Source organism: Scomber scombrus, chromosome 1 (genome assembly GCF_963691925.1).
Source record: "Scomber scombrus chromosome 1, fScoSco1.1, whole genome shotgun sequence".
Taxonomy (NCBI): Eukaryota; Metazoa; Chordata; class Actinopteri; order Scombriformes; family Scombridae; genus Scomber; species Scomber scombrus.
Genome location: NC_084970.1, coordinates 19,236,472 through 19,262,390, shown reverse-complemented (window position 1 = coordinate 19,262,390; position 25,919 = coordinate 19,236,472). Strand labels below are relative to the sequence as shown.

The 25,919-nt window shown below is 38.7% G+C and overlaps 1 protein-coding gene across 2 annotated transcripts; it reads right to left on the bottom strand.

The window, feature by feature from the left end:
* Positions 1-239: 239 nt before the first annotated feature.
* On the bottom strand, positions 240-25,589 carry mindy2 (MINDY lysine 48 deubiquitinase 2). 2 transcript variants are annotated; one of them, XM_062422495.1, is made up of 9 exons: positions 19,355-25,589; positions 18,840-18,897; positions 16,567-16,631; positions 10,156-10,314; positions 9,294-9,396; positions 7,816-7,958; positions 6,236-6,409; positions 4,970-5,204; positions 240-4,645 (listed from the first exon to the last, which is right to left on the bottom strand). In XM_062422495.1, the coding sequence occupies exons 1-9, from the start codon at positions 20,261-20,263 to the stop codon at positions 4,509-4,511; spliced, it is 1,983 nt and encodes a 660-aa protein (XP_062278479.1). In that variant the 5' UTR covers positions 20,264-25,589; the 3' UTR covers positions 240-4,508. The 2 variants fall into 2 exon arrangements, with proteins under 2 accessions (XP_062278479.1, XP_062278471.1); XM_062422487.1 differs by having other exon boundaries at positions 5,004-5,204; positions 19,355-25,588.
* Positions 25,590-25,919: the final 330 nt, after the last annotated feature.

Sequence of the window (25,919 nt, the reverse complement as noted above, 5' to 3'; positions counted from 1 at the left end):
CTCTTGTTTGCAGATACATGTCAAAATAACACAAAGGAAAATACTGTCAACAAAAGGACTGCAGAAGTCATTTTTTAGTATAATGCATCTTTCTGAAATTGGTCCTTGCATGATAATAGGCAAGAATGGAGTGCAAGGGACCTGTGGTTATAGTGATTCACTGACACCGAAGTGTATGCTTTATACAGGGATTAAAGCAACAAAATACAATATTTGTGAGCCTGAAAAGTTGTCCAGGAGGAAATATGTACAATGTATTGAATCAATTATTATATGAATTTAAAACTGCTTTATGCCTGAAATCAGGGATGGTGCCTGAGAACTTTAACCCCTGATAATACCTTTTTTAGAGGTTGAACATGATATATCAGATTGTCTTCTAAGTTATTACAAAAATGACAACGAAGCAACTATTGATCTTAGTCTTTTATTTTCCTGGTACTTCTAATCAGGTTGAATGTCCCTCGTCTATAAGGCATTTTGTTATATATATTTATATATATATCACCATATACATTATGTGACTGTATTGTGAAAGGCTACATACATTATTTGGTCATTTATGTCGATAGATGAACATTGAAATTAACACAAATGAGTAACCTCCCATATTCACAAACACCTTCCTTTTGCTTGTATGTTTTATGCAACGTTATATATAACCATCATGGCCAAACAGTGGGAAGTATATTCTTGGGGTAGTTAATAATGAAACTTTTACCCTGCCTAACATTCCAGTCAACACTATACATGCACCACAAAGTAAGATCTGGGAGTTTGATATTGCATTAATGAAAACTTCTCCCTTCAGATTGTTCAGCACTCTGGATTTGTGTTTCATAAAACAAGAGTAAACTGCTCCCTCTGCTACATAGATGACAACACTCAAGCCCCATAAAGCAGCCTGTCCTCCTGTTGTATCATGTTAAAAGTTTGGGTGAATGACCCGTTTGTGAAAAGTTGTGTAGTCACATGATGGAATCTGGACTGGAAAAATAACTACTTGAATTAAGGGTGCACCTACACCATTTTTTGCCCATAGAGTCGGTACCAGTGTTGTCTACAAAAACATAATTTCAGCTCCTGTTAAACCAATCAAATGACATCCATCTATCTATAGTTGTAGTCCATAGCTTACCTTCATCATCTATAAGCTGTGTGCTGGTACTCAGGCCTTTGTACTGGTAGCACTTTGACTGGTATAGGTGTACCGCTAATCTGAATATATCAAATTGCAGCAAGTTCTATTGAAGTGGTACTATTTAAAAAAAAAAAAAAAAAATGTACTCATTCAATTTAAGCCAGAACATTTAAACAGCCCTTTCATACTTTTACAAATTAATATTGTTCAGCTGGCTTAAGAGCGACCGCTACCAAGTTGAGATCATTCTTTTGGCCGTTTTTAAAAAGGTACCCAAAGAACAAAAGCACTCTTGCACAATTTATGTTCTGTATAAAATGAGGTATGTTTCTTTTTCTGTTAGTGCATATCAATGTAACAGTGCAAAACCAAATTACAACTACTATAATGTTCAACGACCAACTTGTACGAATTTTACAGCATTTACCCCACCATCACTTTTTTTTTTACAAGGCATACAAGAAACCACTTGAGACATTGAACACACGCAATATCCTTCCGATCAATTCATCTTAGGAACTAGGGGTAGAACAAACACATAACAGCAAAGAAAAAAAAATCGAATTCTGGTTGTAATGACTAGGAATAGCAAGCTACGTCATAAATCTGAAGTAATAATACAAAATGAAATGTGTGGCATGTGTCGCTCAGTACTCTTTTCACTCATACAAACACCAACTAACATAAAAACCTTTCAAATCAATTCAAACTGCCTGAACTGTAGTTTCCTTTTTTAACGTCCACTGGAATGTTTTAATCAGCATGTTCAGACATTAATGAGGTGAAACTTGGGAGAGTGGGTCCCAAAGTTGAATTTAGTAATGAAAGAAAGAGGCAAAGAAAGTAGCACAATGTTGCCATAAAGCCTCCTGCTTTCACTTAATCAAAGATCACATATATCATCCTTACTAAATGTGTGTTATTTATTTAAGCTGCATGGGGAAAAAATGACTAAAGAGTCAATAAAATGTATACATAATTAACAGTGTTTCTTAACCCTGTCCAAGGAGGTTTTTATTTTTATTTTTTTCAGGTAGTCCACGTTAACACATGAAGAGCAGCTTAAGTCATTGTTTTTTTAGTGTGAAGTTCAACAATGAGGGTCTTAAATAATATAGGGTTAAGTCCTTCAGAGTGTCAAAGTATTTGTTGTGCGTATACATACACAGATTCTTGAGAGTTTGTGACTGAGAAAGTGACTACAGGCCAAGGAACTGTGCCGATACAAAGCATACCATTTGAAAAAGACACTCAAGTAATGTCCCTTCAGAAAAGGCCTGAGTAATTCTGATGTCAAAATGCATGGATTGTCTCATTCTGGTAGTACGCCTGTTTCCTTTTATCCTATAAAATATGCTGAAATGTTGTAAGGTGTTACATATATATACAAAACATTGAGCCTTATTAGGGCCAAACAAACATGGAACTCTAGCCATCAAGTGAAGCCCGTAAGAAGGGGCTGCCTCCATGTACGCGTCCTCCTGTCAAGGCAGGAGGCTGTCCTGAACAAAAATGTTACACAAAAATGGAGACCATTGTACAAGCGCTGCAAAGAACGACCTCCTGCGACAACTGTCTCCCTCATTCGGACGCACAAGAGAAGGCTTAAGTCAAGGCATCCAATTGGAATGTATAGATAGAAAAAGTTCCTCAGGAGGCAGTCCCATGGTACGATAATGGCACAAACCACTAGCTTATTCCATTTTAAGAATGCGTTACGTAAATATGTACATCGTGTATTTGCACGCTCAATGTCGCAGTGAAAGTTGAAAAGGCTGGACTACAGAAAAGCAGTATTCATAGTGTATTTCCTAAGGCCCAGGACAGCTCAATTTGTGGACGTTTACTATTGAATTTTTCCCTTTCTAAAACTGACAGAGGGAGACATGTAAAGATTGTATATCTTGATGTCACTGATCCAAGGTTTGGATTCAAGGTTTCTATGAAAAAAATAGTACATGTCCACAGATAATTGAACTTTCCTAGACCAAACTACTAGTACATGTGACTTACATATGAATAGTGTGGTGTTTCTCTTCTAAACATGGCTGCAGTGGAACTTCTCCATCCAGAATGCAACAGAAGATTGTGATAGCATCACAACAGGCTGTGAGAATGAAAAGGGCCTTTCAAACTGTAAAACCACTGTCCACTCTACACTCCATCTGATCTAATATGAATCTAATCTGCCAAAAGCTAGTAGTGTCTTACACCGAAACATCAGATCCAGACAAAATTGTCTCAGTTAAAATCTGCAAAACTATCCTCAGCTGGACTGTTCCTGAATGCAGATGACGTGAAATAGAATCGCAACGTAAAAAGACATTAAATGTCCCATATCTGTAGTTTAACTCATACAGCGTAAAAAAAAGATTTGGCTATTTCCAAACTTGCTGTTACATCAGTGATACTCAGGAACTAAGACATGTACTTGTATATCATACGCCATTATACCACATAGCACACGTGTACTGTATATACCATACAAATAAAAACAAACACACATTCACATTCAAACAGAGCAGAATACAACACTGCCATACTCTGGTAAGGCAAATCTGAACAGGGCAAGCTGTGATGAGCATTGTGACCTAGCTACAGTATCTGGCAGCTATCTGGCATTGTTAAACCCTGTAAGAATTCATATGACTTGGTAGATACATAGTGTTTCGGAGGGGGGACACAAATAGTGTGACGTTAATTTCCAACAGGCAATATTTAGGACAAAAATCCCTTTCAGCTCACAGAAAAAAACAATAAAATCTCTCCCAGAAGCTATCTGTTACACAGATACATAAATAAAATGTGAATCTTGGCATTAACGGCTAACTTAAAAAACTGACACAAAGTGGGTCTGTGTTACAAAAAAAAAAGCTTATAAGCTGCAATTTAAAAAAAAGAAAAGAAATGAATGTTTGTTTTTTTGGAGAAAAACATGTTGACATGGTGATCTTTTGTTTCTTCACGATGTCTTTTGCTATAAAATGTACCACCCCAAATAAACTTGACCTCACATCACAAATATAGTGCACTGTGCAACTTGTAACAAAGTTTGGCTGACTCTATCAAAGATAAGGGGTAGTTGTCGTTGTAGTGTCCCTTCCTCTGATGTCCAGGTTCCGCTGAGGATAGAGGATAGCAGGCACCAGTGGTTTGGGAACAGCAAATCCTCTTGTTAGTCAAACATCTCCTTCCCTTGTTTGTTGTCAAGTCGGGGCTGTGCGTTGTGTGTCTGATATCCACGTAGAAACAGATGCAGTCCCCTTTCTCACAGATAAGCAAATGCACAAAACACGCACACTCACGCGCTGTATGTTACAAAATGACACATTTGTCTTTATCTTTCGATTCTTTCTTGGGTTTGCGTTCACCGCTGGAGGACTGTTTTCCCGGACTGGGTGTGGCTCCAGCTGCTGCTCCTGTCCCAGCGCCGGCGGCTGCTCCACCAGCTACGGCTCCCCCTCTGTCCGCCTCGTCTCCCTCTGCAGGCTCCTGCTGACCCTGCTGCACAAACAAGACCAGAGAGGACGGCACAGTCAGAGAAGCACCCAAGATTCAGAGGCTTCTTGAAAAACATCACATTTTGTTCCAATAAGGTAATTTTGAAAAAATGTATTAATCAATACACTGCACTGAGAATGATTGTTCTATGCCCCTTAACAACCTCAGATCGACTCCAACAAGTCAATAAAAATTAAAATCCAAATTCATCCCAAATTCCCTTCATCATAGCTCAAAACTATCTCTGATTCAAAAAGGCAACATCCTCCCTCTGGTACATTAAATGCCCCACATTTGTTCAAAGTCCTACTTTCCTCCCTTTCCCACCTGCTTCGGTCTCCCTCAAGCCCTCCCTCCACACCTGTGCCTGTGCCGCTGCTGCTGCTGCAGCTGCTTCCGCCTGCTCCTGCTCTTGCTCCTGGTAGTACTGGGAGGCTCGTCGGTCCTCCTCCTCTTGGAGCTTTTTAGCCAGCTCCAGGTCACTGATACCCTCAGGGATTTGCTCCCACTGTAGGTCCTGGCTTTGCTGCTCCTGCTGCAGCGACAGCGCCATTAAATAGTCCTGATACACACATGAAGGAGAGAGAGATGGTGATGATGACGATGATGATTATGATTTAAGAGCAGGGCTGTCAACGTAATGCTTGTCCTGGTACGGCTTATGTCTTGGTCAGTCTACAGCTTGTACATTAACCACAGCTTCTTACTTATTACCTGAGCATTTGCATTTCTTTTCATTTGTTGTACTACTTGTAGTAATTAGTTGTGGTACAATTAACAAACTTACAAACTTCTAAAACTTGTTCTAGAGTTACATATTATATTATATTCTGTATGCTCTATTCTTCTCTACATGATGTACTTTATCGTTTCAATGACCTAATTTCCCTAGTACCCTAGTTTTCTCTAATCTATCTAATTTGATTATGAGTTCATAAAAATTATTTTTCTCACAGAAGCTATCTTGTAAGCAAAGAGAATAATGCTCTTGTCTACTCTGTGTGCATGGGAATAAGGCAAACAATTTGTCAGCAAGCTTTGCGCTTGAATCTCTCTGGTCAACCAATGAGCAGACAGCTGTGAAGCCAGCAAAAACGCCTGTGAGACATACACCCTAATGAATTATTGAGGGGCACACATAGAGACAGTGTGGTACAGTGGAGCATGGAAGAAGAACGGAGGGGGGCGCCATGCAACACACATGTGCATGGCGCAAAAACACACCATGTGTTTGTTTAAAAAGCTGTTGAGGGGAGCCATAACATACCTATTATTGAGGAAGCTTCCCTAATGTTTTTTTCAGTTCGGGATGGTCGATTTAATCTGAGAGACACAGACAGCCACTGTGAAATCAATTTTAGTTCCCTTACTTTGACATTTTGTGCCATTTAGTTGCTTCCTGAGGTTTTAAGTCTTGTGTTTTGCTTATTTTTGTCTCTCCTGTCTCTGCCCAGTGTTTCTTTAAAACTGAGGAGAGCGTGACATCACCGGCCGTGTATTCTGTGATGCACTGATGGTGTCATAAGCATATTGTGGTTAAGTACATCATTGTTTTAGTGGTTCTGCTAGCCTTGCCTGCATCACTGCTCAGACCTGGTCTATCTGATCCTGCTGACCGCGGTACACAGTCTCTGGATCCGATGGAGGCCGCAATCGGAACTCTGAATCACAGAAGTTGCCGTCTCCGTCAACGTTATGCAGGCTCTCCCACACAACCTTCTCCTCTGTCAGGAAACCTTGGTCTGTAACCAGGAGGTACAGCTGGCCCTGGAAACAACCCAATACATATACATGTTACATACAGCACATTACATACATGTTTTATCATGTACTTGACCCCAACTTCATGGTTTCTGCTCTGTCTACTCACTTAACATTTCATGATCCTTTGTCTGAGGGTTAAAAGGTGACACACACAGCTTTGCTTATATTGGCAACAATAGTGTACTATTCAAAACAAAGTACACAGGCTTTACTTCCCCTGCTGTAGATAACAGGAAAGGTCTGTCCCAGCTGCAGTGATATGTCAAACCAGCTGTGGGTAAGAGCTGTTTGAGATAGGATGTAGATGTAGGATGATCTGTGTGTGCTGGTTGGTCTAATGTTGTATATCTGTTACATAATAAGTAGATAGCCTTTAATCAGTTTGAAGAAGATGCCGTAGCAATGCTGTGCAGCCAACATTTTGGAAAAAGGACTTAGGAGCTTTAGCTGAAACGGATGAAAAGCAAAGAGAGGAACAAGCTCCAAATTGATCTGCTGAAAGGTAGATCCTGCTAACATTTGATAAAAGGATTTTTTTGTCTTAAAACAAAATTCAAGATGCCAATACAGAGCACTGAAACAGATTTCTCTTGCTGTAATCCTGTTAATACTGGCCTTGCTAATGTTATTCTGCTCTACAGTCAATGATGAGGGACTAAATCCACAGTCCTCTTTCTGTGCAAAAATGTATTCCAAAGTTAAGTTATTTAAGATAATATGTGACTACGGCAGTGGTAATTCAACAAACAAAGCCAGTATCTTCCTGGGATTTCACAGGAAAAACATGACCTGGAAAAAATGGGGAACTATCCTTTAATCTGTTGCAGTTAATAATCACACATGTTTAAACATGATCAAATATGACTTAATGGCTCATCTGTTACAAATTATCAAAATAAGTTTATTATGTTTAATGCACAGACAATAGATTAGGCGGCCTGTTTTGAGCATGTTTAAGAGAGTAAAGGCTGTGCTGCCTCTCATATCAGACTGAAATCTAGTTTTACCTGGTACACAATATCAAAATACCACATGCAAAAAAAAACAGGATTTGCCCGTTAGATGTAAAGGTCTTCCAAGCTTTGTCACTGACTGAAATGACAGATGCTAACATTTCCAGATTTATTAGTATACTTGAAGTTTTTCCCATTAAAGGGATGTTTGTCACCAGGTGCTTGCTCATGGGGGAATGTTGGGTTTCTGTATAATATAAAAACGGTCTAGACCTGCTCTTTGTGAAAAGTGCCCTGAGATAACATCTGTTGTAATTTGGCCCTATATAAATAAAATTGGATTAAACTGAATTAAGTTATTGCAATTTCTGTAGTGAGCTCCATATGATGTTCATGCTTTCTCCTAATTCCAGCTGTAAATGGTGTTGGTGTTGTCAGGACTTTATGCTTTTTTACCTTGTATTTGATCATAGTGCTGAAGTGGTTATTCCTGAAAAAGACACAGAGCTCTCCCTCCTGTACTGTGGATGTGAGCTCACATAGGCCGTGGTACGTCAGCTGAGTGGCTGTGCTGCTCAGAAACTGCTCTGCCACAATGCCTGGGAACACAGAGAAGAGGAACATACAGGAAAACAAAGAAGGGAAAGACTGAACTTGTGATTGATTGCCACACTTAGAAACATAAACTCTTACTCTCATACTCTTAATATTTTACTTTTTCTGGTTCACGGCTGTTGTCCCTGATAAGTTTATTCTGATAAACTTCACCTGTCACTCGCCTTTTTAAATGTGAGTGATTAACAAATAATTTTATTACTAGACCGTACATCACTGGATGACTCATCAACACTACAATCACCAATTAAGCCCTCTTTGCTCATTAATGAAAAGTATTTGGAAAGCATAACCCAGCTGTAATGTCTGTCGTAAGTGAATATTCTGACTCTTGGCTGCTGGAGCAGGTCACAGTCATTACAGAGAACCCAATGTTAGCCCAGAGGCAGATGGGTAGTGACATCTGTAAGCAAACACTCGAAAAATCAGTGTTATACTCAAACAGGAAAGCAAAGGCTGACCTAGAAAGAGCCACAAAGTTGAAAAATAACTACTTTGTTGATCCTTACAATTTAACACTTAAGTGCATTAACACATTACAGCAAAACAAGAGATGTTTTTTAGTGTTTTTTAGAGTGTTTTTCTAGAGTTGCATCAGTCCATTTAAAATGGTTGAAACATGTTTTTTCATCTCTTAGCAGTGATGGGAAGGATCAGCATAAAACGACTTTAATCGAGACCTCGCAGCAGTTTCCAAGCTACAAATGCAGGAATACAATAGAAAAGGAGTGAATCTCCCCTATCAATATCATCGTCAACTGAGGACTCTGTGTCTTGGCAGCGGCCCAGCTGACAAAGTTCAGGAAGCGCAGTGTTGAATGAGCAAACATGTAGCGGAGAAAAGTTGACGACAGCTGGTAAGAAAGCTGTGAGCTGTGGAAGTAGGTCATTTGTTGAGGAGCCACATGTATGTCCTGGTTTAATTTAAACTTGGTCTGTGGTTTTGTGTAGAGTGTGTTTGCACTGGTCAGTCCAGCAAACATATGCCATGTAAAGTTAATGAATGTGCCACTGATTGACTCAGTGTTATACAGCTGTACTTGAAGACTTGGATATTTTTAACAAGTGAAATTAAAGGAAAGAGGATTTGATCAATACGTCAATGTCTTTCAGCTCAAATCAACTTACTGTACAATAATGGACCAAACAGGAAGCACAGTTTTAGTTACTTCATAGCTTTGTTTAGTTTTATAGTTTCCTCCGTATTTTCTACTTCTTCTTCTCCACTTCTAACTACACAGGGATGAAGGGATGAAAGGGGAGACAGGTGCCAAGTAGGGCAGGTCAAAAAGTGGAGGGAGTGAAGAGATAGCACTGACCTTCCCCTGCCAGCTCACTGTTGTCTGACTGTTTGCAGGATATTATCTTCTCTACCAGCTGGTTGTAGCTGCAGTTGCCCACTGCCTTGACAATGTCATGCATCTGCAAACAGAGATAAAAAACTGTGGGAAAGAACATTCACCAGGATTTGGTACTGTTTTACATAACACTACAATAGTGATAGAGAAAAACGCTAGTGATTGGGTGTTCACATTGAAACAACTAAATATGACTTTGTACACTTGATTACAGGGTGTTTTCACACATAACCTGTTTGCTGGTGGATTTTCCTGTTTGATTCAGTATATTTAAGGAGGGTTGTGTTAACGAAACAGCTGTATACAGAGCAGTTTAAAAGAAGGTCTGCTATCAAATTTTCGTAATCTATCTGCTGACTGGGCGGATGGATCGTGCACTAAAATGATTTGGTTACCATGATAACGTACGCTTGGGTAGTCTCTCATTAAAAAGCAAGCAGAATATAGCAACTGCACTATTTATCAGCAACTATCAGATGTCCTTTTTTATTTATAACATATGAGGTCCAGCTACAGTCTCAACTAATAATTAATGATAACAACTAATAATACCCACCTATTTCTTAATGAGCTCCTGATCTTGACTGAGATAAACACATCATCTCAGCACAATGACCACATCTGGATTTTTTATGACCTTATGTTTACACTTACTGTGAACACTAAGCAGATTTTCATTACAGTGAAACACTGCAACAAGTTTTTTTTTTTAAATTCTGGGCCAAGTAAACAGAGCTATGGGTACAAACGCAACCTCAACAAACAACCAATAAATTGCCTGGTGGAATATTTATATATTCGTAGTGAGCAACGTCCATCTCACCTGGGGGTCGACCAGCCAGCCATGGTAGAGAGGGATGTCCAGTAGATCAAACACAATGCATTCTGGTGTGTACTCGAAGACTCGCACCCCTGTGAACTTCACATTGACATCCAGGCCGGTCTGCAGCTTGTGCAACACTGCCATGGCATCGCTCATGTTCTAGGAAACAAGGAGGATCTCTGTTAAAAATTGTGTGATAACAATGCAGCAGAGAGATTAAGGAATACTGCCTTTCTCTTAGCGTTATTACTGGTTGTCTGCACACAGTCAGCATAGCTATCAGGGATTGATTTTTTACCTTTTACAAGAAACCATTAGCTGCCATTTATTCCTGTACATTTTGTTGAGTACTTTCATATTTACTGCACTTTTATTAAATTGCTCTCTGTTTACTGTCAATCAACTGCCAACCACAGGAAGAAATGGAGGTGTTTGCCAGGAAACAACTGGACACAAAGTTTCTGTGTAAGCTTCAGACTCGCTGTCATGAGTGATGTGTTAAGTTAATGTGATATTTCCTTTGTTTGTATTAACAACAGGTGGACAAAATCACAGGAACACTTGACAATGTAATGCAATCCAAAAGCTGTGTAATGAACGCTACATTTTAAGTATTTTTTACCCTTTATTTTTGATGGTGGATGGTAGAGATGTGACAGTATATCAGCTGTACTCGAACTCATTTGATGTTTTAGTGCAGTCCTGTCAGACAATTGTTTTATTTTATGGCTATTTTCATGATATTTAAGTTGTTCCAGTAATTTAGCCCTGTTCACTATGTTTTCTTGAGGCATGGAAAATAGTGATGTGTTTTTTTCATACTTTCTTAAATCTTGAAGTCAAAGATGTATTTCACACCATAAAGCACTACAGAGGTCTTTCCACAGCTGAGATTGCACTGATACATCCGATGTTGGCCATATTTATTTTTGTGTAGAAGACCTTTTCAGAAATCTAATTTCTGGTTCAGTACACTTCATTCTGTTGTTTTGACGGGTAATGAAATATCAACTTCAAACTCCTTTATCTCTGTTAACTTGTCATGTCTTGATGTCCAGATGATGGGAGATGACTCACTGTAGCAGAAGGTATGCACTGACATCACTTTTTCACATGATACCCCCCCACCACCACCACCACTACCACCACCAACACTCAGTGGCCAAACAAACCCTTTATGGCTGCTATGATACAGAGAAAAAAGAAACAGATATCAGAAAAAAGAAGGCCAACAGAATCTACAATAATCCATTAAATGTTACAGTCAGATGCCTGGAGCCTGTCTTGCAAAGCAGGTTTACGGAATTACCTGGATACATTTTTTTTTAAACATCAGCAGGTTTATGGTTCAAGACAGATTTGAGAGATGAAAAAGCTAATTACAATACAAAACTGGAATGTATCAACAGTGTATTGAAAATAAAATATAGTCCACAGAGCCCTGCTGTTATCATCTGCAAACATTGAGGTCCTAAGTAAATTGTAAAAGGATTTGAAACCTTATAAGACTGAAAAAGGTTCTCTGTCTCTAAAAGCTGAGAGCTTTGAGAGACATGAACTCTAACACACTTCTTATCCACAGTACCAACACCCACCTTAATAAAATGGATCTCCTAGCACAGAAGAGGAGGGTTTTCAGGAATTTTAATGGATTTGGAGGAACACTTGTGGGATTGTCTATACCATGAATGCACGGTGAAGGAGAAATGTTCACTGCTTGACCAATTATGTCATTGATTTCTTTAAGACCATTTTTCCAGGATTTGTGAATTTATACACATTCTAGTAAACAGTGAACATATGTGCCTTCTGTAATCTTGCACTTATTCCATGTTATAGTCTATAGATCTATCTTAAATTGTAGTTTTGTTTCGTTTTTGTTTTCTTTTTGCTCTATTAGTGGTAAAACAGCTGGAAAAATTTAGCCACATATCATTCCACTCTTAATCTACAATTTCAAAAGCAAAGTCATTCTCCCATTGTGTTTTACTTTTAGCTGTATTGTCTTTGTATTTGTATTGTCTTGTATTGTGACCTATAAAATCGTGTCTAATTTAGTTCATGAATATTTGTTCTGAAGAGGAGATTGCACGACAATATTGACACTATTTGAGAGTGGATACACCATAGTTACTTAACTGTAAGTACCTAAAATGGATGGCAGGGATTTTGCGTGTATCTTTTAACTGATCAAAAGTCAAGATTAAATCAGTCTTCAATGTCCCCCAGTGTCTCAATGTCTTTATAGAAGGAGGTCTGCTCTAGACCAGGGGGGAAGCCTGGATTAGGGTGTATCAAGCCGAGTAGTGCTAGAACTGTATAGTGGAAAAGCCCCATTAGTGTGGCAGAACACTGCTCCTTTTAAATAGGTGTACCCTCCACAGCAATGACATTGATATTTAGAATTTAAAAAATGTAGAAACCCAGACTTGCTTTATTAACATTACACAGACACTTATTATGTATTGTTTCTCTGCAATTTGGGCTTCAGAAATGAAAAAACTGATGCTGAATTCTGTAACAGCTCTACATAATTTTACCAGTGTTTTCTATGTGTTTTTCCCATGTGAGTACAATATGGCAGACGCTGATTGCTTGTTTGCTAATAAGAGAAGATTACCATCACAACTTCTGTGTACAGTGACTTAACATGCATTAATCTCTTTGCAGATTTATCTATAATTTTGTACAATTTAATGACATTTATAAGAAATGCTTTCCTTTGGACTTTAATTGGATTGGTTTAAAATGGATTTGTCTTCTGGTACTCACGTGACCTAAAGAGAAGTAAGAAAAATGCCACCCCGTGCTGCTTTTAGACTTTTTACACTCACTGTAAAACATCAGAATTTTGTTTGTAAAGTAGAAAAATCTCAACTGAGAAATAACCCACTGTTACACATTACAAGATCTATATATCACAAGGTTTGATGAAGACTCATTCTTCCGTTCAGCCTCAGAGCAATGTTTCCCAGCTGGCTCTAAACCCCTGCTGCCATTTAGCTCTGAGATCACGATAAGCCTTGCAGCTGAGCCCTACAACTCTATTATAAGTGTGCAGTTGTAAGACATTTCAATTCTTTTCTCATTTAACTGCTAGAGAAAGTGAAAATACAAGAAAATTACTCAAATGCAAAGCCAGTTACTTTATAAAGACAAGAACAATAAATTCCAATCTATAAAATGCAGATTTGAGGTTTGAGATAAGGCTGAAAAAAAAAAAATATTATTGTTAACTGACTTTCAGTGTTTTTTTTATTGTATTGTGAAAATACAATCATATTGTCTTATTGTTTTACAACATTTTGTCATCCAAAATAATAATGTATGTGTGAAGAGTTTTCTTTTGCATACATTTGCCACATTTTGTGTATTTGATTCTTGATTTCCATAATGTAAAAAATGTTTTAAGGCAACAGGATTTTAATGTACTCATTTTTATCGTCTTTCATTTCCCACAAGTAGAATAATAGCTCTAAATGTCAGGCAACTGGTCACTTAAAGACACATTTTTCAAATGAAAGCTGTGCAGTGTGCAGCTTACAGTAGTGATACTGTACGTCCCATGAGCAGTGAGCTACTCCAGCTTTGACACTCGGCGTGGAGTGCTGAGGTGTAAAGCCTTCAGCTGGCTCATCTGAGTGTGCGGATTAGGACGCTTATGAGCATCACTGATGGCAGGATTATCAAGGGCTGTGTAATGGACCACGTCTCTTCACTTTAGGGCAGAGGGCTCCAACAGCAGATGAGCACTCCGGGATCAGATGATTAGCACTGCATCCCTCATGTTCATCTGTGCTCGTGTTGGATGCATTTCCACAGAAATGTATATATCAGCACAGTACTCTGCTGTGGCTTTGTATTTTTACCTTCACTTGTTAACATAAGAGTGTAAAAGAGAAGGCCTCTTTGTCGATTTTCAACCAAAACTGGCCTAAAAACAAAACCCTCAGAACATTAAATTAAGCATTTCCCACATTATAACATAATGACCCCCAGAAATCTAATCAAATCTAATCAAGTATCATGCTGTAGAAAATTCATGTAAAAGGAAGATGCCTTGTCTGTGGATTTGAAAGAATGAGCAGATTAATTCTTGTTGCATTCAGATTTTAAATTTTTCTGCCAAAAATTGAAATTAAAATCATATTAGGGAATTCAACTGTCCAATATTTATCATGTGTGCACGTTGATACATATTTCATGAGTCTGTGTGCCTCCGTTTGTATGAAAATCTGTAGAAAATTTACACATCAGATACATGAACCGAAAAATCGACCTATCAATCACTGGAGGACAAATATGAACCATTACATCATGCCATGACCCATTAGTGGCAGCTGTTAATAATAAGCAGTTTACAAGACTGTAATGTCCCACAATGTGAGTCATACTTTTATGACTTCTGGCACATACCGACAGCTGTCGCCGCTCTTCATTTTTGTTGGATGTATCATCAAGTTCATTTAATGTTTGTTTGGTCACATTTACGTACATTAGGAGAGAAGAATATAAGAAGTACCTGAAATAACCTTAATTGATTTCATAATTAAGTGGACGTTACGTGTATTAAATCAGTGTCTATCGCCACAACCTGCACAACTGATATCTCAGTCTCTCTCGTTATTCACTCCTCTGTTCTCCATATGGAGCTAATAAACTGTGCTATATTTCTTTTCATGAGCATTTTTATATTCAAATTTAAAACAAACCGTCCCCATCATGCTTTTGTTTCAGCGGATGTCTCTTTTTCAAAATTTGATTACCAAAGTGTTTACCAAACAGCACACACGTATGAAAAAATTAACATTAATTCATTGTCAGCGAAGCTCGGGTTAAAGGAGGCACATCAGAGAGCAATGCTTTTCAAATCCCACACTGGGGTACTATCTGCTCTCCTCACAACAAGAAAGGGGTTCAAGCTAAAATCTTTGAACAATAGCCATGAATATGAATGGCAAATTAAAACAAAAGAGTCATCATAGAGGAGTGCTGTAGAACTGGGGTCCGCTGAGATAAAAAGCAGAGTAAAATTGCACTCTCACTTTCAGAGCTCCTCTGAGTAAATATTTAACAATAGCTAAAGAGCAGCCCTGCAACAGCTATTTGAATCCTCATATACTCCTGTGACAGATATTTTTTTTAAGATTAACATATAAATAGAACTACCTCTGTTGTGAACACCATTTTTAATGTCGGGGAAGCTTCAGTTGTGTTTTGTCACAATCCAACAAGCAGTGAAAACACATGTAATGGAAGGGGCACCTGCTCACACTCACACCTGCTCTCTAGATCTCAGCTTCCAGCATCCCAGAGCCCTGCCCGCTGTGGTTTCCACATACTGCATCAACCACAGACAGCACATGAACATGAGGACACCCACATGCAAAAAAAGGCTCACAGGCCAGTGTCTAGGATTAGTCCGCCATAATAACTATGCAACACAAACTCTAACCACTCCCTTACTGTGCACGCTGAAGACGCCACTGATTTATTTAAGAGCCTGTATTTCAACTTAAATTTAGAAAAACCATTCCAGTGAGCTTCCACGGGGGAGACTGCACATTATTTTTCCTCCTCTCCAAATGAGGGACAAGTGTGGCTTCAAATCATTCACAGATGTGCTGGTGCTCTGCCATGCAGGAGGAGGAGACGCAGGGCTCCTCCCACACTGTAGGCAGACAGTGGAGATGGGAGGAAGAGCTGGAGCTCCATCTCCAAGTGCTTCTCATAGTGAACCACACACACAGTCATAGCCTCAGTAATAGCCCGGAGCTAGACCCAGCCATGCGTCTCTAAGCATTCACCGCCATGCGAAACAACATAATCTGACACTCCTGACCCCTGTTGTTCCCTGGGCCTTGTAAGACACATCTTATGTAACCTATAGAGCAGCGGGAAAAAAGTGAAGCTGCAGTTTTATGTGGTTTGTAATCAACCCAATGCTTATTTCCATATTACGGAACGTTCGCTGACCTTCTCCGTTACCTTGATGCAAATGTTGCACACACTCGCTTGCGGCTATATATTGAATATGTGTTACTCTGTGTGTGTGTGTGTGTGTGTGTGTGTGTGTGTGTGTGTGTGTGTGTGTGTGTGTGTGTGTGTGTGTGTGTTTAGCATATCAGAGCAGTGTGCACCTCACTTCGTATGCTTTGGTGAAAATATATCAATAATGGTGGTGAGAACAGAGGAGATATTTTGAGTGTATCAAGGAGACAAAGCGAGTGCTCATGTTAAACGTGAACGATTACAGTTTTAGATGTAGAGCATGAGAGAGAGAGTTCTTCCCAAAGGCCCTACGCTCCTCAACTACCATGTACAGTCAGCAGCTTACTAATACACACACATAAGCAAAAACACACACAACTGTTTAATAATAATATTCTGCAGTAATTAGGCAGGCCTTACCTGCTCATAGTTTAACCGCTGAGCCTCTGATATCTCTTTTGGCTTGGTTTCCAGGATGTAGTCTCCTGCAGGGGGACAGGAAGAGAGAGATGATGGCAGATATGTTGAGTTATGCAGCATTGATAGAGAGAAACAATCACTACCTTGATCCGCAACGATTATCACAATGGATTCATAGTTAAAGCATTTGTATGGAGTGTGAGAGATGTTTTGAGATGTGTCAAAGGAAGGGCTGGGCCAAATACGTAGGTTCAGTCAGGTTTCTGTCAGATGAGGTGTCGCCTGACAGATCTATTGACTCAGCTCTGTAGCCTGGCAGCTGTCGCGCTCCAGCTCGGTTTAGGCCTGGTCAGCGCTACAAAGATGCCACTTTTTTATCCTGGACAAAGCAACCACAGCAAGTCTTGACAACACGCAGCTAGACTAGTACAGCCGAGGTAGGTGGATATTTCTAAAGCCACGCAGCTTGGTCACATGTTTGTCTGCCTTTTTTTTGAGCAGCATACTGTTAATTAAGTGTTTTCTGAGTTGAAATGTTTTGCATACCCTGAATGGAAGAGAAAGTAATGCAAATACAGTCGAGTCCAAAAGTCAATTGGAAAGTAGTCTCAGACTTTTGGACCTCACTGTGTATTCTAGTTATTGCTGTGAAGGTTTTGTTGCAGTCAATTCATTACTTCTAAAACTCTTTTCTCAAAATGCTTCACTGAGATTCATTAATTTAGGAATTGTCTCATGCTGCACTGTCAACACATATTTTCAGAGAGAAGTATTCAGAGGAATGCCATCGACCTCTTGTCATCAAAAGCCACAATAAATGAAAACAGCTACGCACATAGAGAAAAAAATGCTGTTTTTGCAATTTCTTTTGCTCAAGCAAGTAAGAATGAATGGAGTATATCCAAGGGGGGAACATTTTTTAAAGCTTTTTAAAGCTTTTTTCCAGGGTAAAAAGCACTAAATTATTGCAATAGTAAGCCTGAGGCTGGATTATTTCTTCATGTGCATTACGGTCCACCCCAAAAACAGACTTGCACAAAAGACATTTAAATCGAGACACGTGTTAACAAAAGTTTCAGGAGGTGTTTGGACTGACTTTCAGAATGTCTTACTGTTGTTGATGGTTGCATTAAAATAACTCTTCTGATTTGATTTGTGTGCTGTTGCCCATAATTTAAGTCCAAGTCAAGCCTTTTCCCAGCAGGTGGCCGGCCAGCTGAATGGTCTTACTACAGTATATCCACAACAGGGAAAATCCTTCACTGCTCTGTTCTCCAGTGAACTGCGCACAGATTCATCTCTGCTTCTGGATCACTTGCCTACTCCACTGTGCGCTGCCGAGCAACGACCACCACCCTCTTTGACACCACATCTGAATGTTATCACTCATCATCGCTCCTGATTTGTATGTTATGACACGTACATGTACATACACAAACATTGCTGACTTTTAGAAGTTATCAGTGGCTGCTACTGAACGTTACACAAGATGAATTGCAATGAGCTGAGATAACCAGAAAGAACAAGGTGAACTTGTTCTCCTAAATATCACACAGACGGGCAAATAGGAGTTTACCTGGAATGTGTAGAAATGAGAGCGTTGTTTGAGCCATGATAACAAACAGACGCCAAGACGCTCTACACACATAGTCCTGTGATCTGGGACAGTTTAGTTAGTGGATACTAGAAGCTCTGTTACAAGTTAAAAGGAGACACTGGTGAGACCCGTGCTGTGATCAGATACTCTACTTTGATACTGTTAAGACATTTTAACTACGAAGGGCAGCAGACAGCCAAAGAGACGGATGACTCCTGTTTCCTTCACAACAGTAGAGGACAGCTCATGGGGGATCGCCCTGTTCTGGTCTCTACTTCTGTTGACTCTGGAATATGTATATATTGTATACACACACAGTATACCTATCCTTAAGTATGTAACCACTCATTTAAGGGGATGTGAAACACAAAAATGTTTACTAGCTTGCTGAAACTCAAGTGTCAGTGTCTTTATGGGTTAGTGTGTTTACAAGTGCAGGCACACAGACAACACTCAACTAAGCTACTTTATAGATGTGTTGTCTTCTGCAGGTTAGAAAACAGTCATCATTGTAACTAGGTTAAAGAAGTCATGCAGAAGAGCGCCAGAGCAGTAATACAACACAACACGCAATCTCGTCATTATTACAATTTTTCCCCCTTTGATAAACGATGTGACATCGCATTTGTTGGAAACTTGCTCTTGCGTAACAGATTTAATAGCTGCAAACACTCACCAAGATATTCCATCAGTTGCTCAGCAGTTATAATTTCCATCATAGGTGGCATCTTAACCTGCAACAGAGACACATGAAACACCCCATTTTAATTTACTTAGCACTCATTCATCAAACAAAGCACTGCAACATAAGCTGACCAAAACCAAACTATTCACTGTTGGGAGAACACAGGGCAGCACAGTTTGTAAAACAGCTCATGCCTTGACAGCATTCAGCACGCACTGGCATGCTAAAATAAAGTCATGTTCAATGTCAACATTGAGAAACATTATATCAACCTGTCTTGACAGTAAATTGATTTTCACAGGAGATGGATAGAGTGGATTTGTGTTTCTTTGTGTAGGCACACTACTTTGTTATTAACCGTCTACTTAATCATGTATAATAGGACTCTGTGATAAAGATAATAATAACAACAACAACTGCTGTTTAAGTTCAGAGCGACCTCATTAAACATCTAGTCGTTATTAATTCGGATTCCTATTGATCTATGATCATCTCAGAGGCTTTACCTTCCATGCGAGCAGAAGGACATTCATAATTGCCAGTAATGGACACGGGCCGTTCTCGTTTTGAGTGATGATCGGCGTGTTCTCCTCCCTCCACTTGATCCACTTAATGTGGTATATGGACTGGCCGGCGGCCCGGTCCTTGGTGCACGAAGTCTTCGTCCCATCAACCCCGTACTCGCTCTGCAGGGCCAGGGCCAGCCCTCTGTCCTCCAGCCCCTCGCTGTTCAGGTCAGAGCTGGGGCATGAGTTGAGGTTGGAGAAGGACTCAAGTGAATCAATGCTTCGGGATTCTCCGCCGAGGCTGGGATCGGGGTCACTCCCACTCGGCAATCCCTCCGATAAGGTGTGATCATAGGACAGCCCCGGTTTGACGCTTGCTGTGATTGCGCTGTCCGGACATAGATGAGTCGGTTTGGCAAGTTTTGTCGGCTCGTTATTTCCACAAGCAGAAACCTCAGCCTTGGCATTTGCACTCTCCCCGGCGGAAGGTGAGGACGGGCCGTCGTTTTTGTTGTTTACTAACTTTAGGGCACCACCCTCGTTATCTCCTGCAGCCAGTATAGACTCATGCCCCATCCCGTTACTGATCTGATCCCCGGACCACGACCCACTCGCCTCGGTGTCCTTCTTCTTCTTCTCCTCCTGCACCGGGGGGACTTGGATCACATCTGGCACGTCAGACTTCCCGGCACTGGCAATGACATTAACGGTGCCGGGAGCACTAACGTTTGTGGTGCTGTTATTACGACTAACGTTAACCAAAGTACTGAGAGGAGCCTCACTATTCTTGCATTTCTCCGCTGTTCCTTTCACTCCGCCGACAGCCTTAACGTCGCCCATCTCTCCAGCGAACGTGGCGCACAGAGAGCTCCCGTCAATGTCTCGGTGCAGGTTTGCATTTTTCTCCATTTCGATTAACAGCTTGTCGACAATTTTTTTTTAGCTAAATTGCAGCAGCAGCAGCCTCGGTCCCAAAGACGCCATGACAACTCCGCGAGTGACGTCATCAGAGTAAAGGGGGCGGTAACGGCCGGACGGTGGTGCGTTTGGGAGGGCTCGTATTCTTCACATTTCTTCAAACATTATTCAGTGATTGGCTAAGGCACATGTCAGCGGCTGAATTATAGGTAATGTTTAATTTTTTAAAAATAATAGTTTAAGTATAATTTAAGATTACTATTTTTCACCACAACAATAAAGCATACATATGGTGTATGGTATATTAGGTCCTTCTGTTTATACAGAATCTGACGATTTAGCAACATAATTATATTGTTAATGTAAAAAACAGTATATAGGCTATACAATGGGTGTTTCAATGAATTAGGCCTAACATGTATGGTATCTTCCATGTCATTTCCCAGAACAAGGCAAATGTAGAGTTGGTCTTGTTTGTCATGTTTTTGTCTGTACTTAGCAAGGTAATAGTCGTGGTCTATTTAACAACAACAACAACAACAACAACAACAACAACAACAACAACATTAATAATACTAATAATAATAATAATAATTCATATCAAAGTGCTACAACATTAAAAAAACAACCCACAATAAAGGTTAAGTCTTCCTTGAATGGGGAGATACTGTGGCCTTTTGTAACAGTGTAGAACGAGGAGTCCGTGAATGAAGCATGAACGGGATTTGCCACGATAATCTCGCGTGAACACACTACTGTACTACCGTGTGGATTAACGAGACTTTGGAAATGATGAGGCAATTTATTGGCTGTGTGAGTTTGAACTACATTCAAGTTTTAAACCATGGACTGTATAAACATTGTTTATAGTATATATAATATTATTAATATTATGTGGTTTGAAAACAGGAGTCCTTTTTTAACGTCTGTATTTCTATTAGTTGCAAAACCCCAATAATCCCGACATTAATTGGTTTAAATTTTCAATCACTGTCATTTTTATTTTGTTTCAAATTGTGGACTGTTGTGGCTAATTTTATTCAAAACTCAATTACAAACTCAATGGCATATTTAATTTCTACAGAGCGCACATTTGTCTCAAAACAGTGGCAATTAAAGACAAAAAAATACCAACAAAAAGAAAAAAACACGTTTAGGCTAAGCGTGAAAATAAAATAGGTTGTTTAGGAATGAAGCAAGTAGAGACACAGTACACACTGGTCTACATGAACTGCTGTACTCTGGGTAAACCCACTTAATTTGAGAGCTCTGACCAATAAACATGCAGTAACTCCTTAGATTCACCAGGTGGCAGCAATTGCTCGACCATGCTGAGAATTTTTTTTTTTTTTTTTTGACCCTGCTGAGAAAGCATCAGGGAACTTTCACCCAATGACGTCTCTCAGGAAGATCATTCTCTCAAACTGCATGAAAATATTTCCTTCATTTTTGGATTTGGGTACCCAAACAAAGCCATAACCGTAACAACCTGTAACCTAAAACATTAAATTGATAGATATAGCTTCAGTCAATGCATGATAACAGAACAGAGCAAGTGCAGCTAAGGAGACATGTTAGGTTTTTTTTTTTTTTTTTAAACTTAATTTCTTTAGAATAGGATTAGGTATCACTGTTGTCTCTCAATACCACTCTCACTACCCAATGTATTGCTATTTTAGCTGTTAGTAATCTAAACTATCAAATGGTGTGATGATTAAATACAAAATAGTTTAAATTCATTATTTTTATTTTGAAATAAAGAGCTACTTTGGAGTAGAGCATGCAGGCGATTGGGGAATCAGTCATAATTGATTAACTGATTGATTTTTTTGTGTCTATGTCATGCACCAGAAGTGCCCAGCCCAAGTGGGCTTACAAGACACAAAAAAAAGGAACAAATAATAACAAATGAAAACCAGATAACAGACATTAGCGCAATTAAACATAGAAACCATCCTTTTCCAGACTTCAGATACATATTTAGCAAACTTAAAAACATTAAAGTTAAACAACAAATCCATTCTATCATCATCATCTGGGTTTTTAACAGACATTTCAGTAAATATTGGAATTCTCAGTTCATCATACAAGGGACAATATAAAAGAAAATGTGATTCATTTTCAACTTCGTTGAGTTCACATAATTCACATAACCTTTCATCTTTAAGAATGTTTTTAAATCTGCCGACTTCAAGATTCAAGGGAAGGATTGTTCTCAGCTGTGCCACTAAGGACCTTTGATTTCTTGTTAAGGGTCAATAAGTATCTTATTCACACATTGAGTAAACGATTCCATTATCTAATCATCTCACAATTACGTCTTATAGAACCAGGAAGCCAGCCCATGTCACCTTGAACAGCCAAAATCGGAGCAAACTTATGAACACCTAAAAAGCAGCGAGCAGCTCTGTTCTATGGAATCTGCAGTTTTAGATTCCTTAAATCCCCAGACCCCTGAAGCATAATTTAATATGGGAGGGACACAAGCATCATAAAGTTGTGAATAGGTAGAATATCCAAGAGTCTAACCACAGACCCTAATGCCCTCCCGGATGAATTTGCTAACAATTTAATTCCCGCTTCCATCATCATAAACTCATCAAAAGTAATATTTTTATTACTTCTTGAAGTGCCTTTTTTTCTAAAATGAATAATCTGGGTTTTACTTTGATTTATTAATAATCTCCATATGTGACACCATGTCATGAGAAGATTCAACATTTTCTGTAAATCATCCTCTGATTCAGCAAGGAGAGCAATATGATATGCGTACAACAAAATTCCAAGAGTTAAATTGTCCATGTGTATACCCAGATTCGATTCTTTGATGTTGTGGGCCAAATCGTTAACATAAATAGCAAATAGATTAGGAGAAAGAATATCATTTGTTTAACGCCAAAGGGAGTACTAAACCAATCTGTCTGCATATTATTTATCTCTATACAGGCAACAGGACAACTATACATTGATTTAAGTGTTTAATTGTTACCTGGTCAGCTTCTGGGACATAAAGCACCTGAGCTGCAGAAAGGCACCCACAGGCATATTTGTGGCAAGTGGCTGAGAGGACTGATGTGTTAAACCTGAAAATAATCAATGTAAAAACACAAACCATATTTAAGCATATTTAAGTTCATGCCAATTATTATTGTATTTATGTAGTATTGAAGTCTAAAGTCTTTTGCTCATTATGCAATAACTTACCACTGATGGACAAACACAGACTTAACAGTTGGGTCATTTAGATTTGTTAAAAGGTGAAACACAGAGACCGGATAACGCACAATGATGTGGTTTACAAAGGAAACCAAAGCAGGAAATGAACACTGAGACTGTCAGGTCAATGTTTTTCTTAGATTTGTCCTTTTTAAAAGAAAGTCTTCATAGCCACTATTTTATCTCTTGTATTAATGTGAGCCCTCATTCTTAACTGAAAAAACTAGCTTTGAATTGTAATTTACATGTGTAAATTCATCAGTCTGTAACTTAATACAGGGGTGTCCATCCAATCCCAACAAAAAAACACCTACATCACCTAATACCAGCAGATGCAGGAATAGGCCACTTTCATATATATCATCAGACTGGATTAAAGGGTGTACATTGCATTTAGTCTCCACTATTACATAATTTAATTATTTATTGCACATATTATATTTATTTGTTTGTTTATGTTGCTCTTATCACCTTTTCACTATTTCATACACTTCATTTCTTGATCCGTAGCACAATCCTTTGTACAGTCAATTTTTCAAGTCTTATAGCCCACTTAAAAACTCTTACTACAGACTTGTTTATTTCATCAATATGTTTATTGTTTATTTCATCTTCTATTATTATTTTTATATTTGTGGTTTGTGTGTGATCAAACCTTTTTTCTTTTTTAAATCAAAGACAAATATTTCTGTCAAGCACCCTATGCAAAGTCTAAAACGTGGATTACACAGTTATTACTCAAAGCAAAGTGTTTGAAGACATGAATTCTTAAAGTGAAAAAAATGAAAAGGTAAGCCCTGGTAGCTTGCTGGTTCAGACACATGCCACAACTCTTAATCTCAGAAATTTAGGTAACTTTAAATACAAGTATTGTAGTTTCAATTATCTTTAACTTGAATTTCTGACAGTTTATTTCTTATGTGAAGCCAAACAGACTTAAAGGTGCATTGGGTGGAATTTAATTGCACCTATAGTGAAACGTAGTTTGCAGAATCGGAATATAATATTTACAAGTATGTTTCAATTAGTATATAATCTAAGCCTTTTTTTCAAAACTAGTTTTAAATTAGATCATGTTGGATAGGGAATCATTTTAATGCTAGTTTCAAGAAAACTTATTGGGTAATTTTTGCTTATCTCATCGATTTTCTTATTTAATTAGTTAGTTAACTAATTTTACTAGTTAGACTAATATGTTACCTTTTCAAATAGGAAAGTTTATGCAGTGTAGGCTACTCTTGTTCATATCTAACATAATATGTAAACATGAGCCCATACACTCATAACTAAAATATACTCTTTTTTCCCTTTTTTATATTTTAATAACCAAATCTAATTAAACAAAACAAACAAAAACCAAACCCCACCACACAAACACACACACACACTCACTCTCTCTCTCACACACACACACTCACTCTCTCTCTCACACACACACACACACACACACACACACACACACACACACACACACACACACACACACACACACACACACACAACAAAAACAACAACAACAAAACAGAAATAGGGATTTGTCCTCTGTACAACCTCAAACCCCTCCCCAAAAAGTTGGTAAAACCGGAAGTCATGATTAGCGGAAGTACACCACAGATGTATTCACTGGCATAAAAGCTCCTACACAACTTGCGGTCTGATAAATACAAACAATCTCAAAAAGCAGTCTGGTGTATGTTTTCAGACTGCTAGCCGAGTATGTGCCCTACAAACATGTTTACTGTTCAAGAGCGGTTCAATGACCTATAGTTTTTTAATAGCTGTATTGAAATAAATAGAAAACAAGTTTGTATCACCTTGTGTGTTCAACATGGGTCTAGGTTATAATAAATAAACCAATTAATAAATAAATAAATATTTTGTTAAGCGTATAGCGGTACGTTTTAACCCCCTTGTTTGTTTGTCTGTTTGTTTGTTCGCTCATAACCTATTAAAGAAATGTATTGTTTGATATGGACCCTATGTTGTCTCTCCCTTCACACACTCATTTGACTGACATCCATACACCACTAGTTACCACCAAACTAACTCCTCTGATCTGTTTTAATGTGGTCATTTTGCATAATAAAGTTTCATCGTTTAAATGTTTGATATGGTATACATTTGTTTTGACTTACTAAGCCGGGTGGCACACTTAAAAACACTTTTGGATTTGGGAATATAAAATTGAGTCAAAATAGTAGGAAGTAAATGAGTCGGTGATTTATGTCATATTAGTTAGTCATATGTTTCAAAGTAGTAAAAAGTGGAGCAAATAGTATCAGCGATACATCGTGACAGTTCACCCTGACAAATGTTTAGTTTTATGTGTGTTCAAGATCAAAATAAATGTTGCACCGTTTCTCTGAGTTATAGGTGTGTCCTGTCTCTGTCTGTGGGCACACCGGAAGGGAGGAGGGTTTATGTCTGTGTG

Excerpts from the sequence above, each read along its gene's own strand:
- mindy2 (XM_062422487.1), bottom strand. The coding sequence starts at position 20,263 with ATGGAGAAAAATGCAAACCTGCACCGAGACATTGACGGGAGCTCTCTG. Across the intron at positions 16,632-18,839 it reads GCAACTGATGGAATATCTTG|GAGACTACATCCTGGAAACC; the intron begins GTGAGTGTTTGC and ends GTCCCCCTGCAG. Across the intron at positions 9,397-10,155 it reads GCTGGCTGGTCGACCCCCAG|ATGCATGACATTGTCAAGGC; the intron begins GTGAGATGGACG and ends CTCTGTTTGCAG.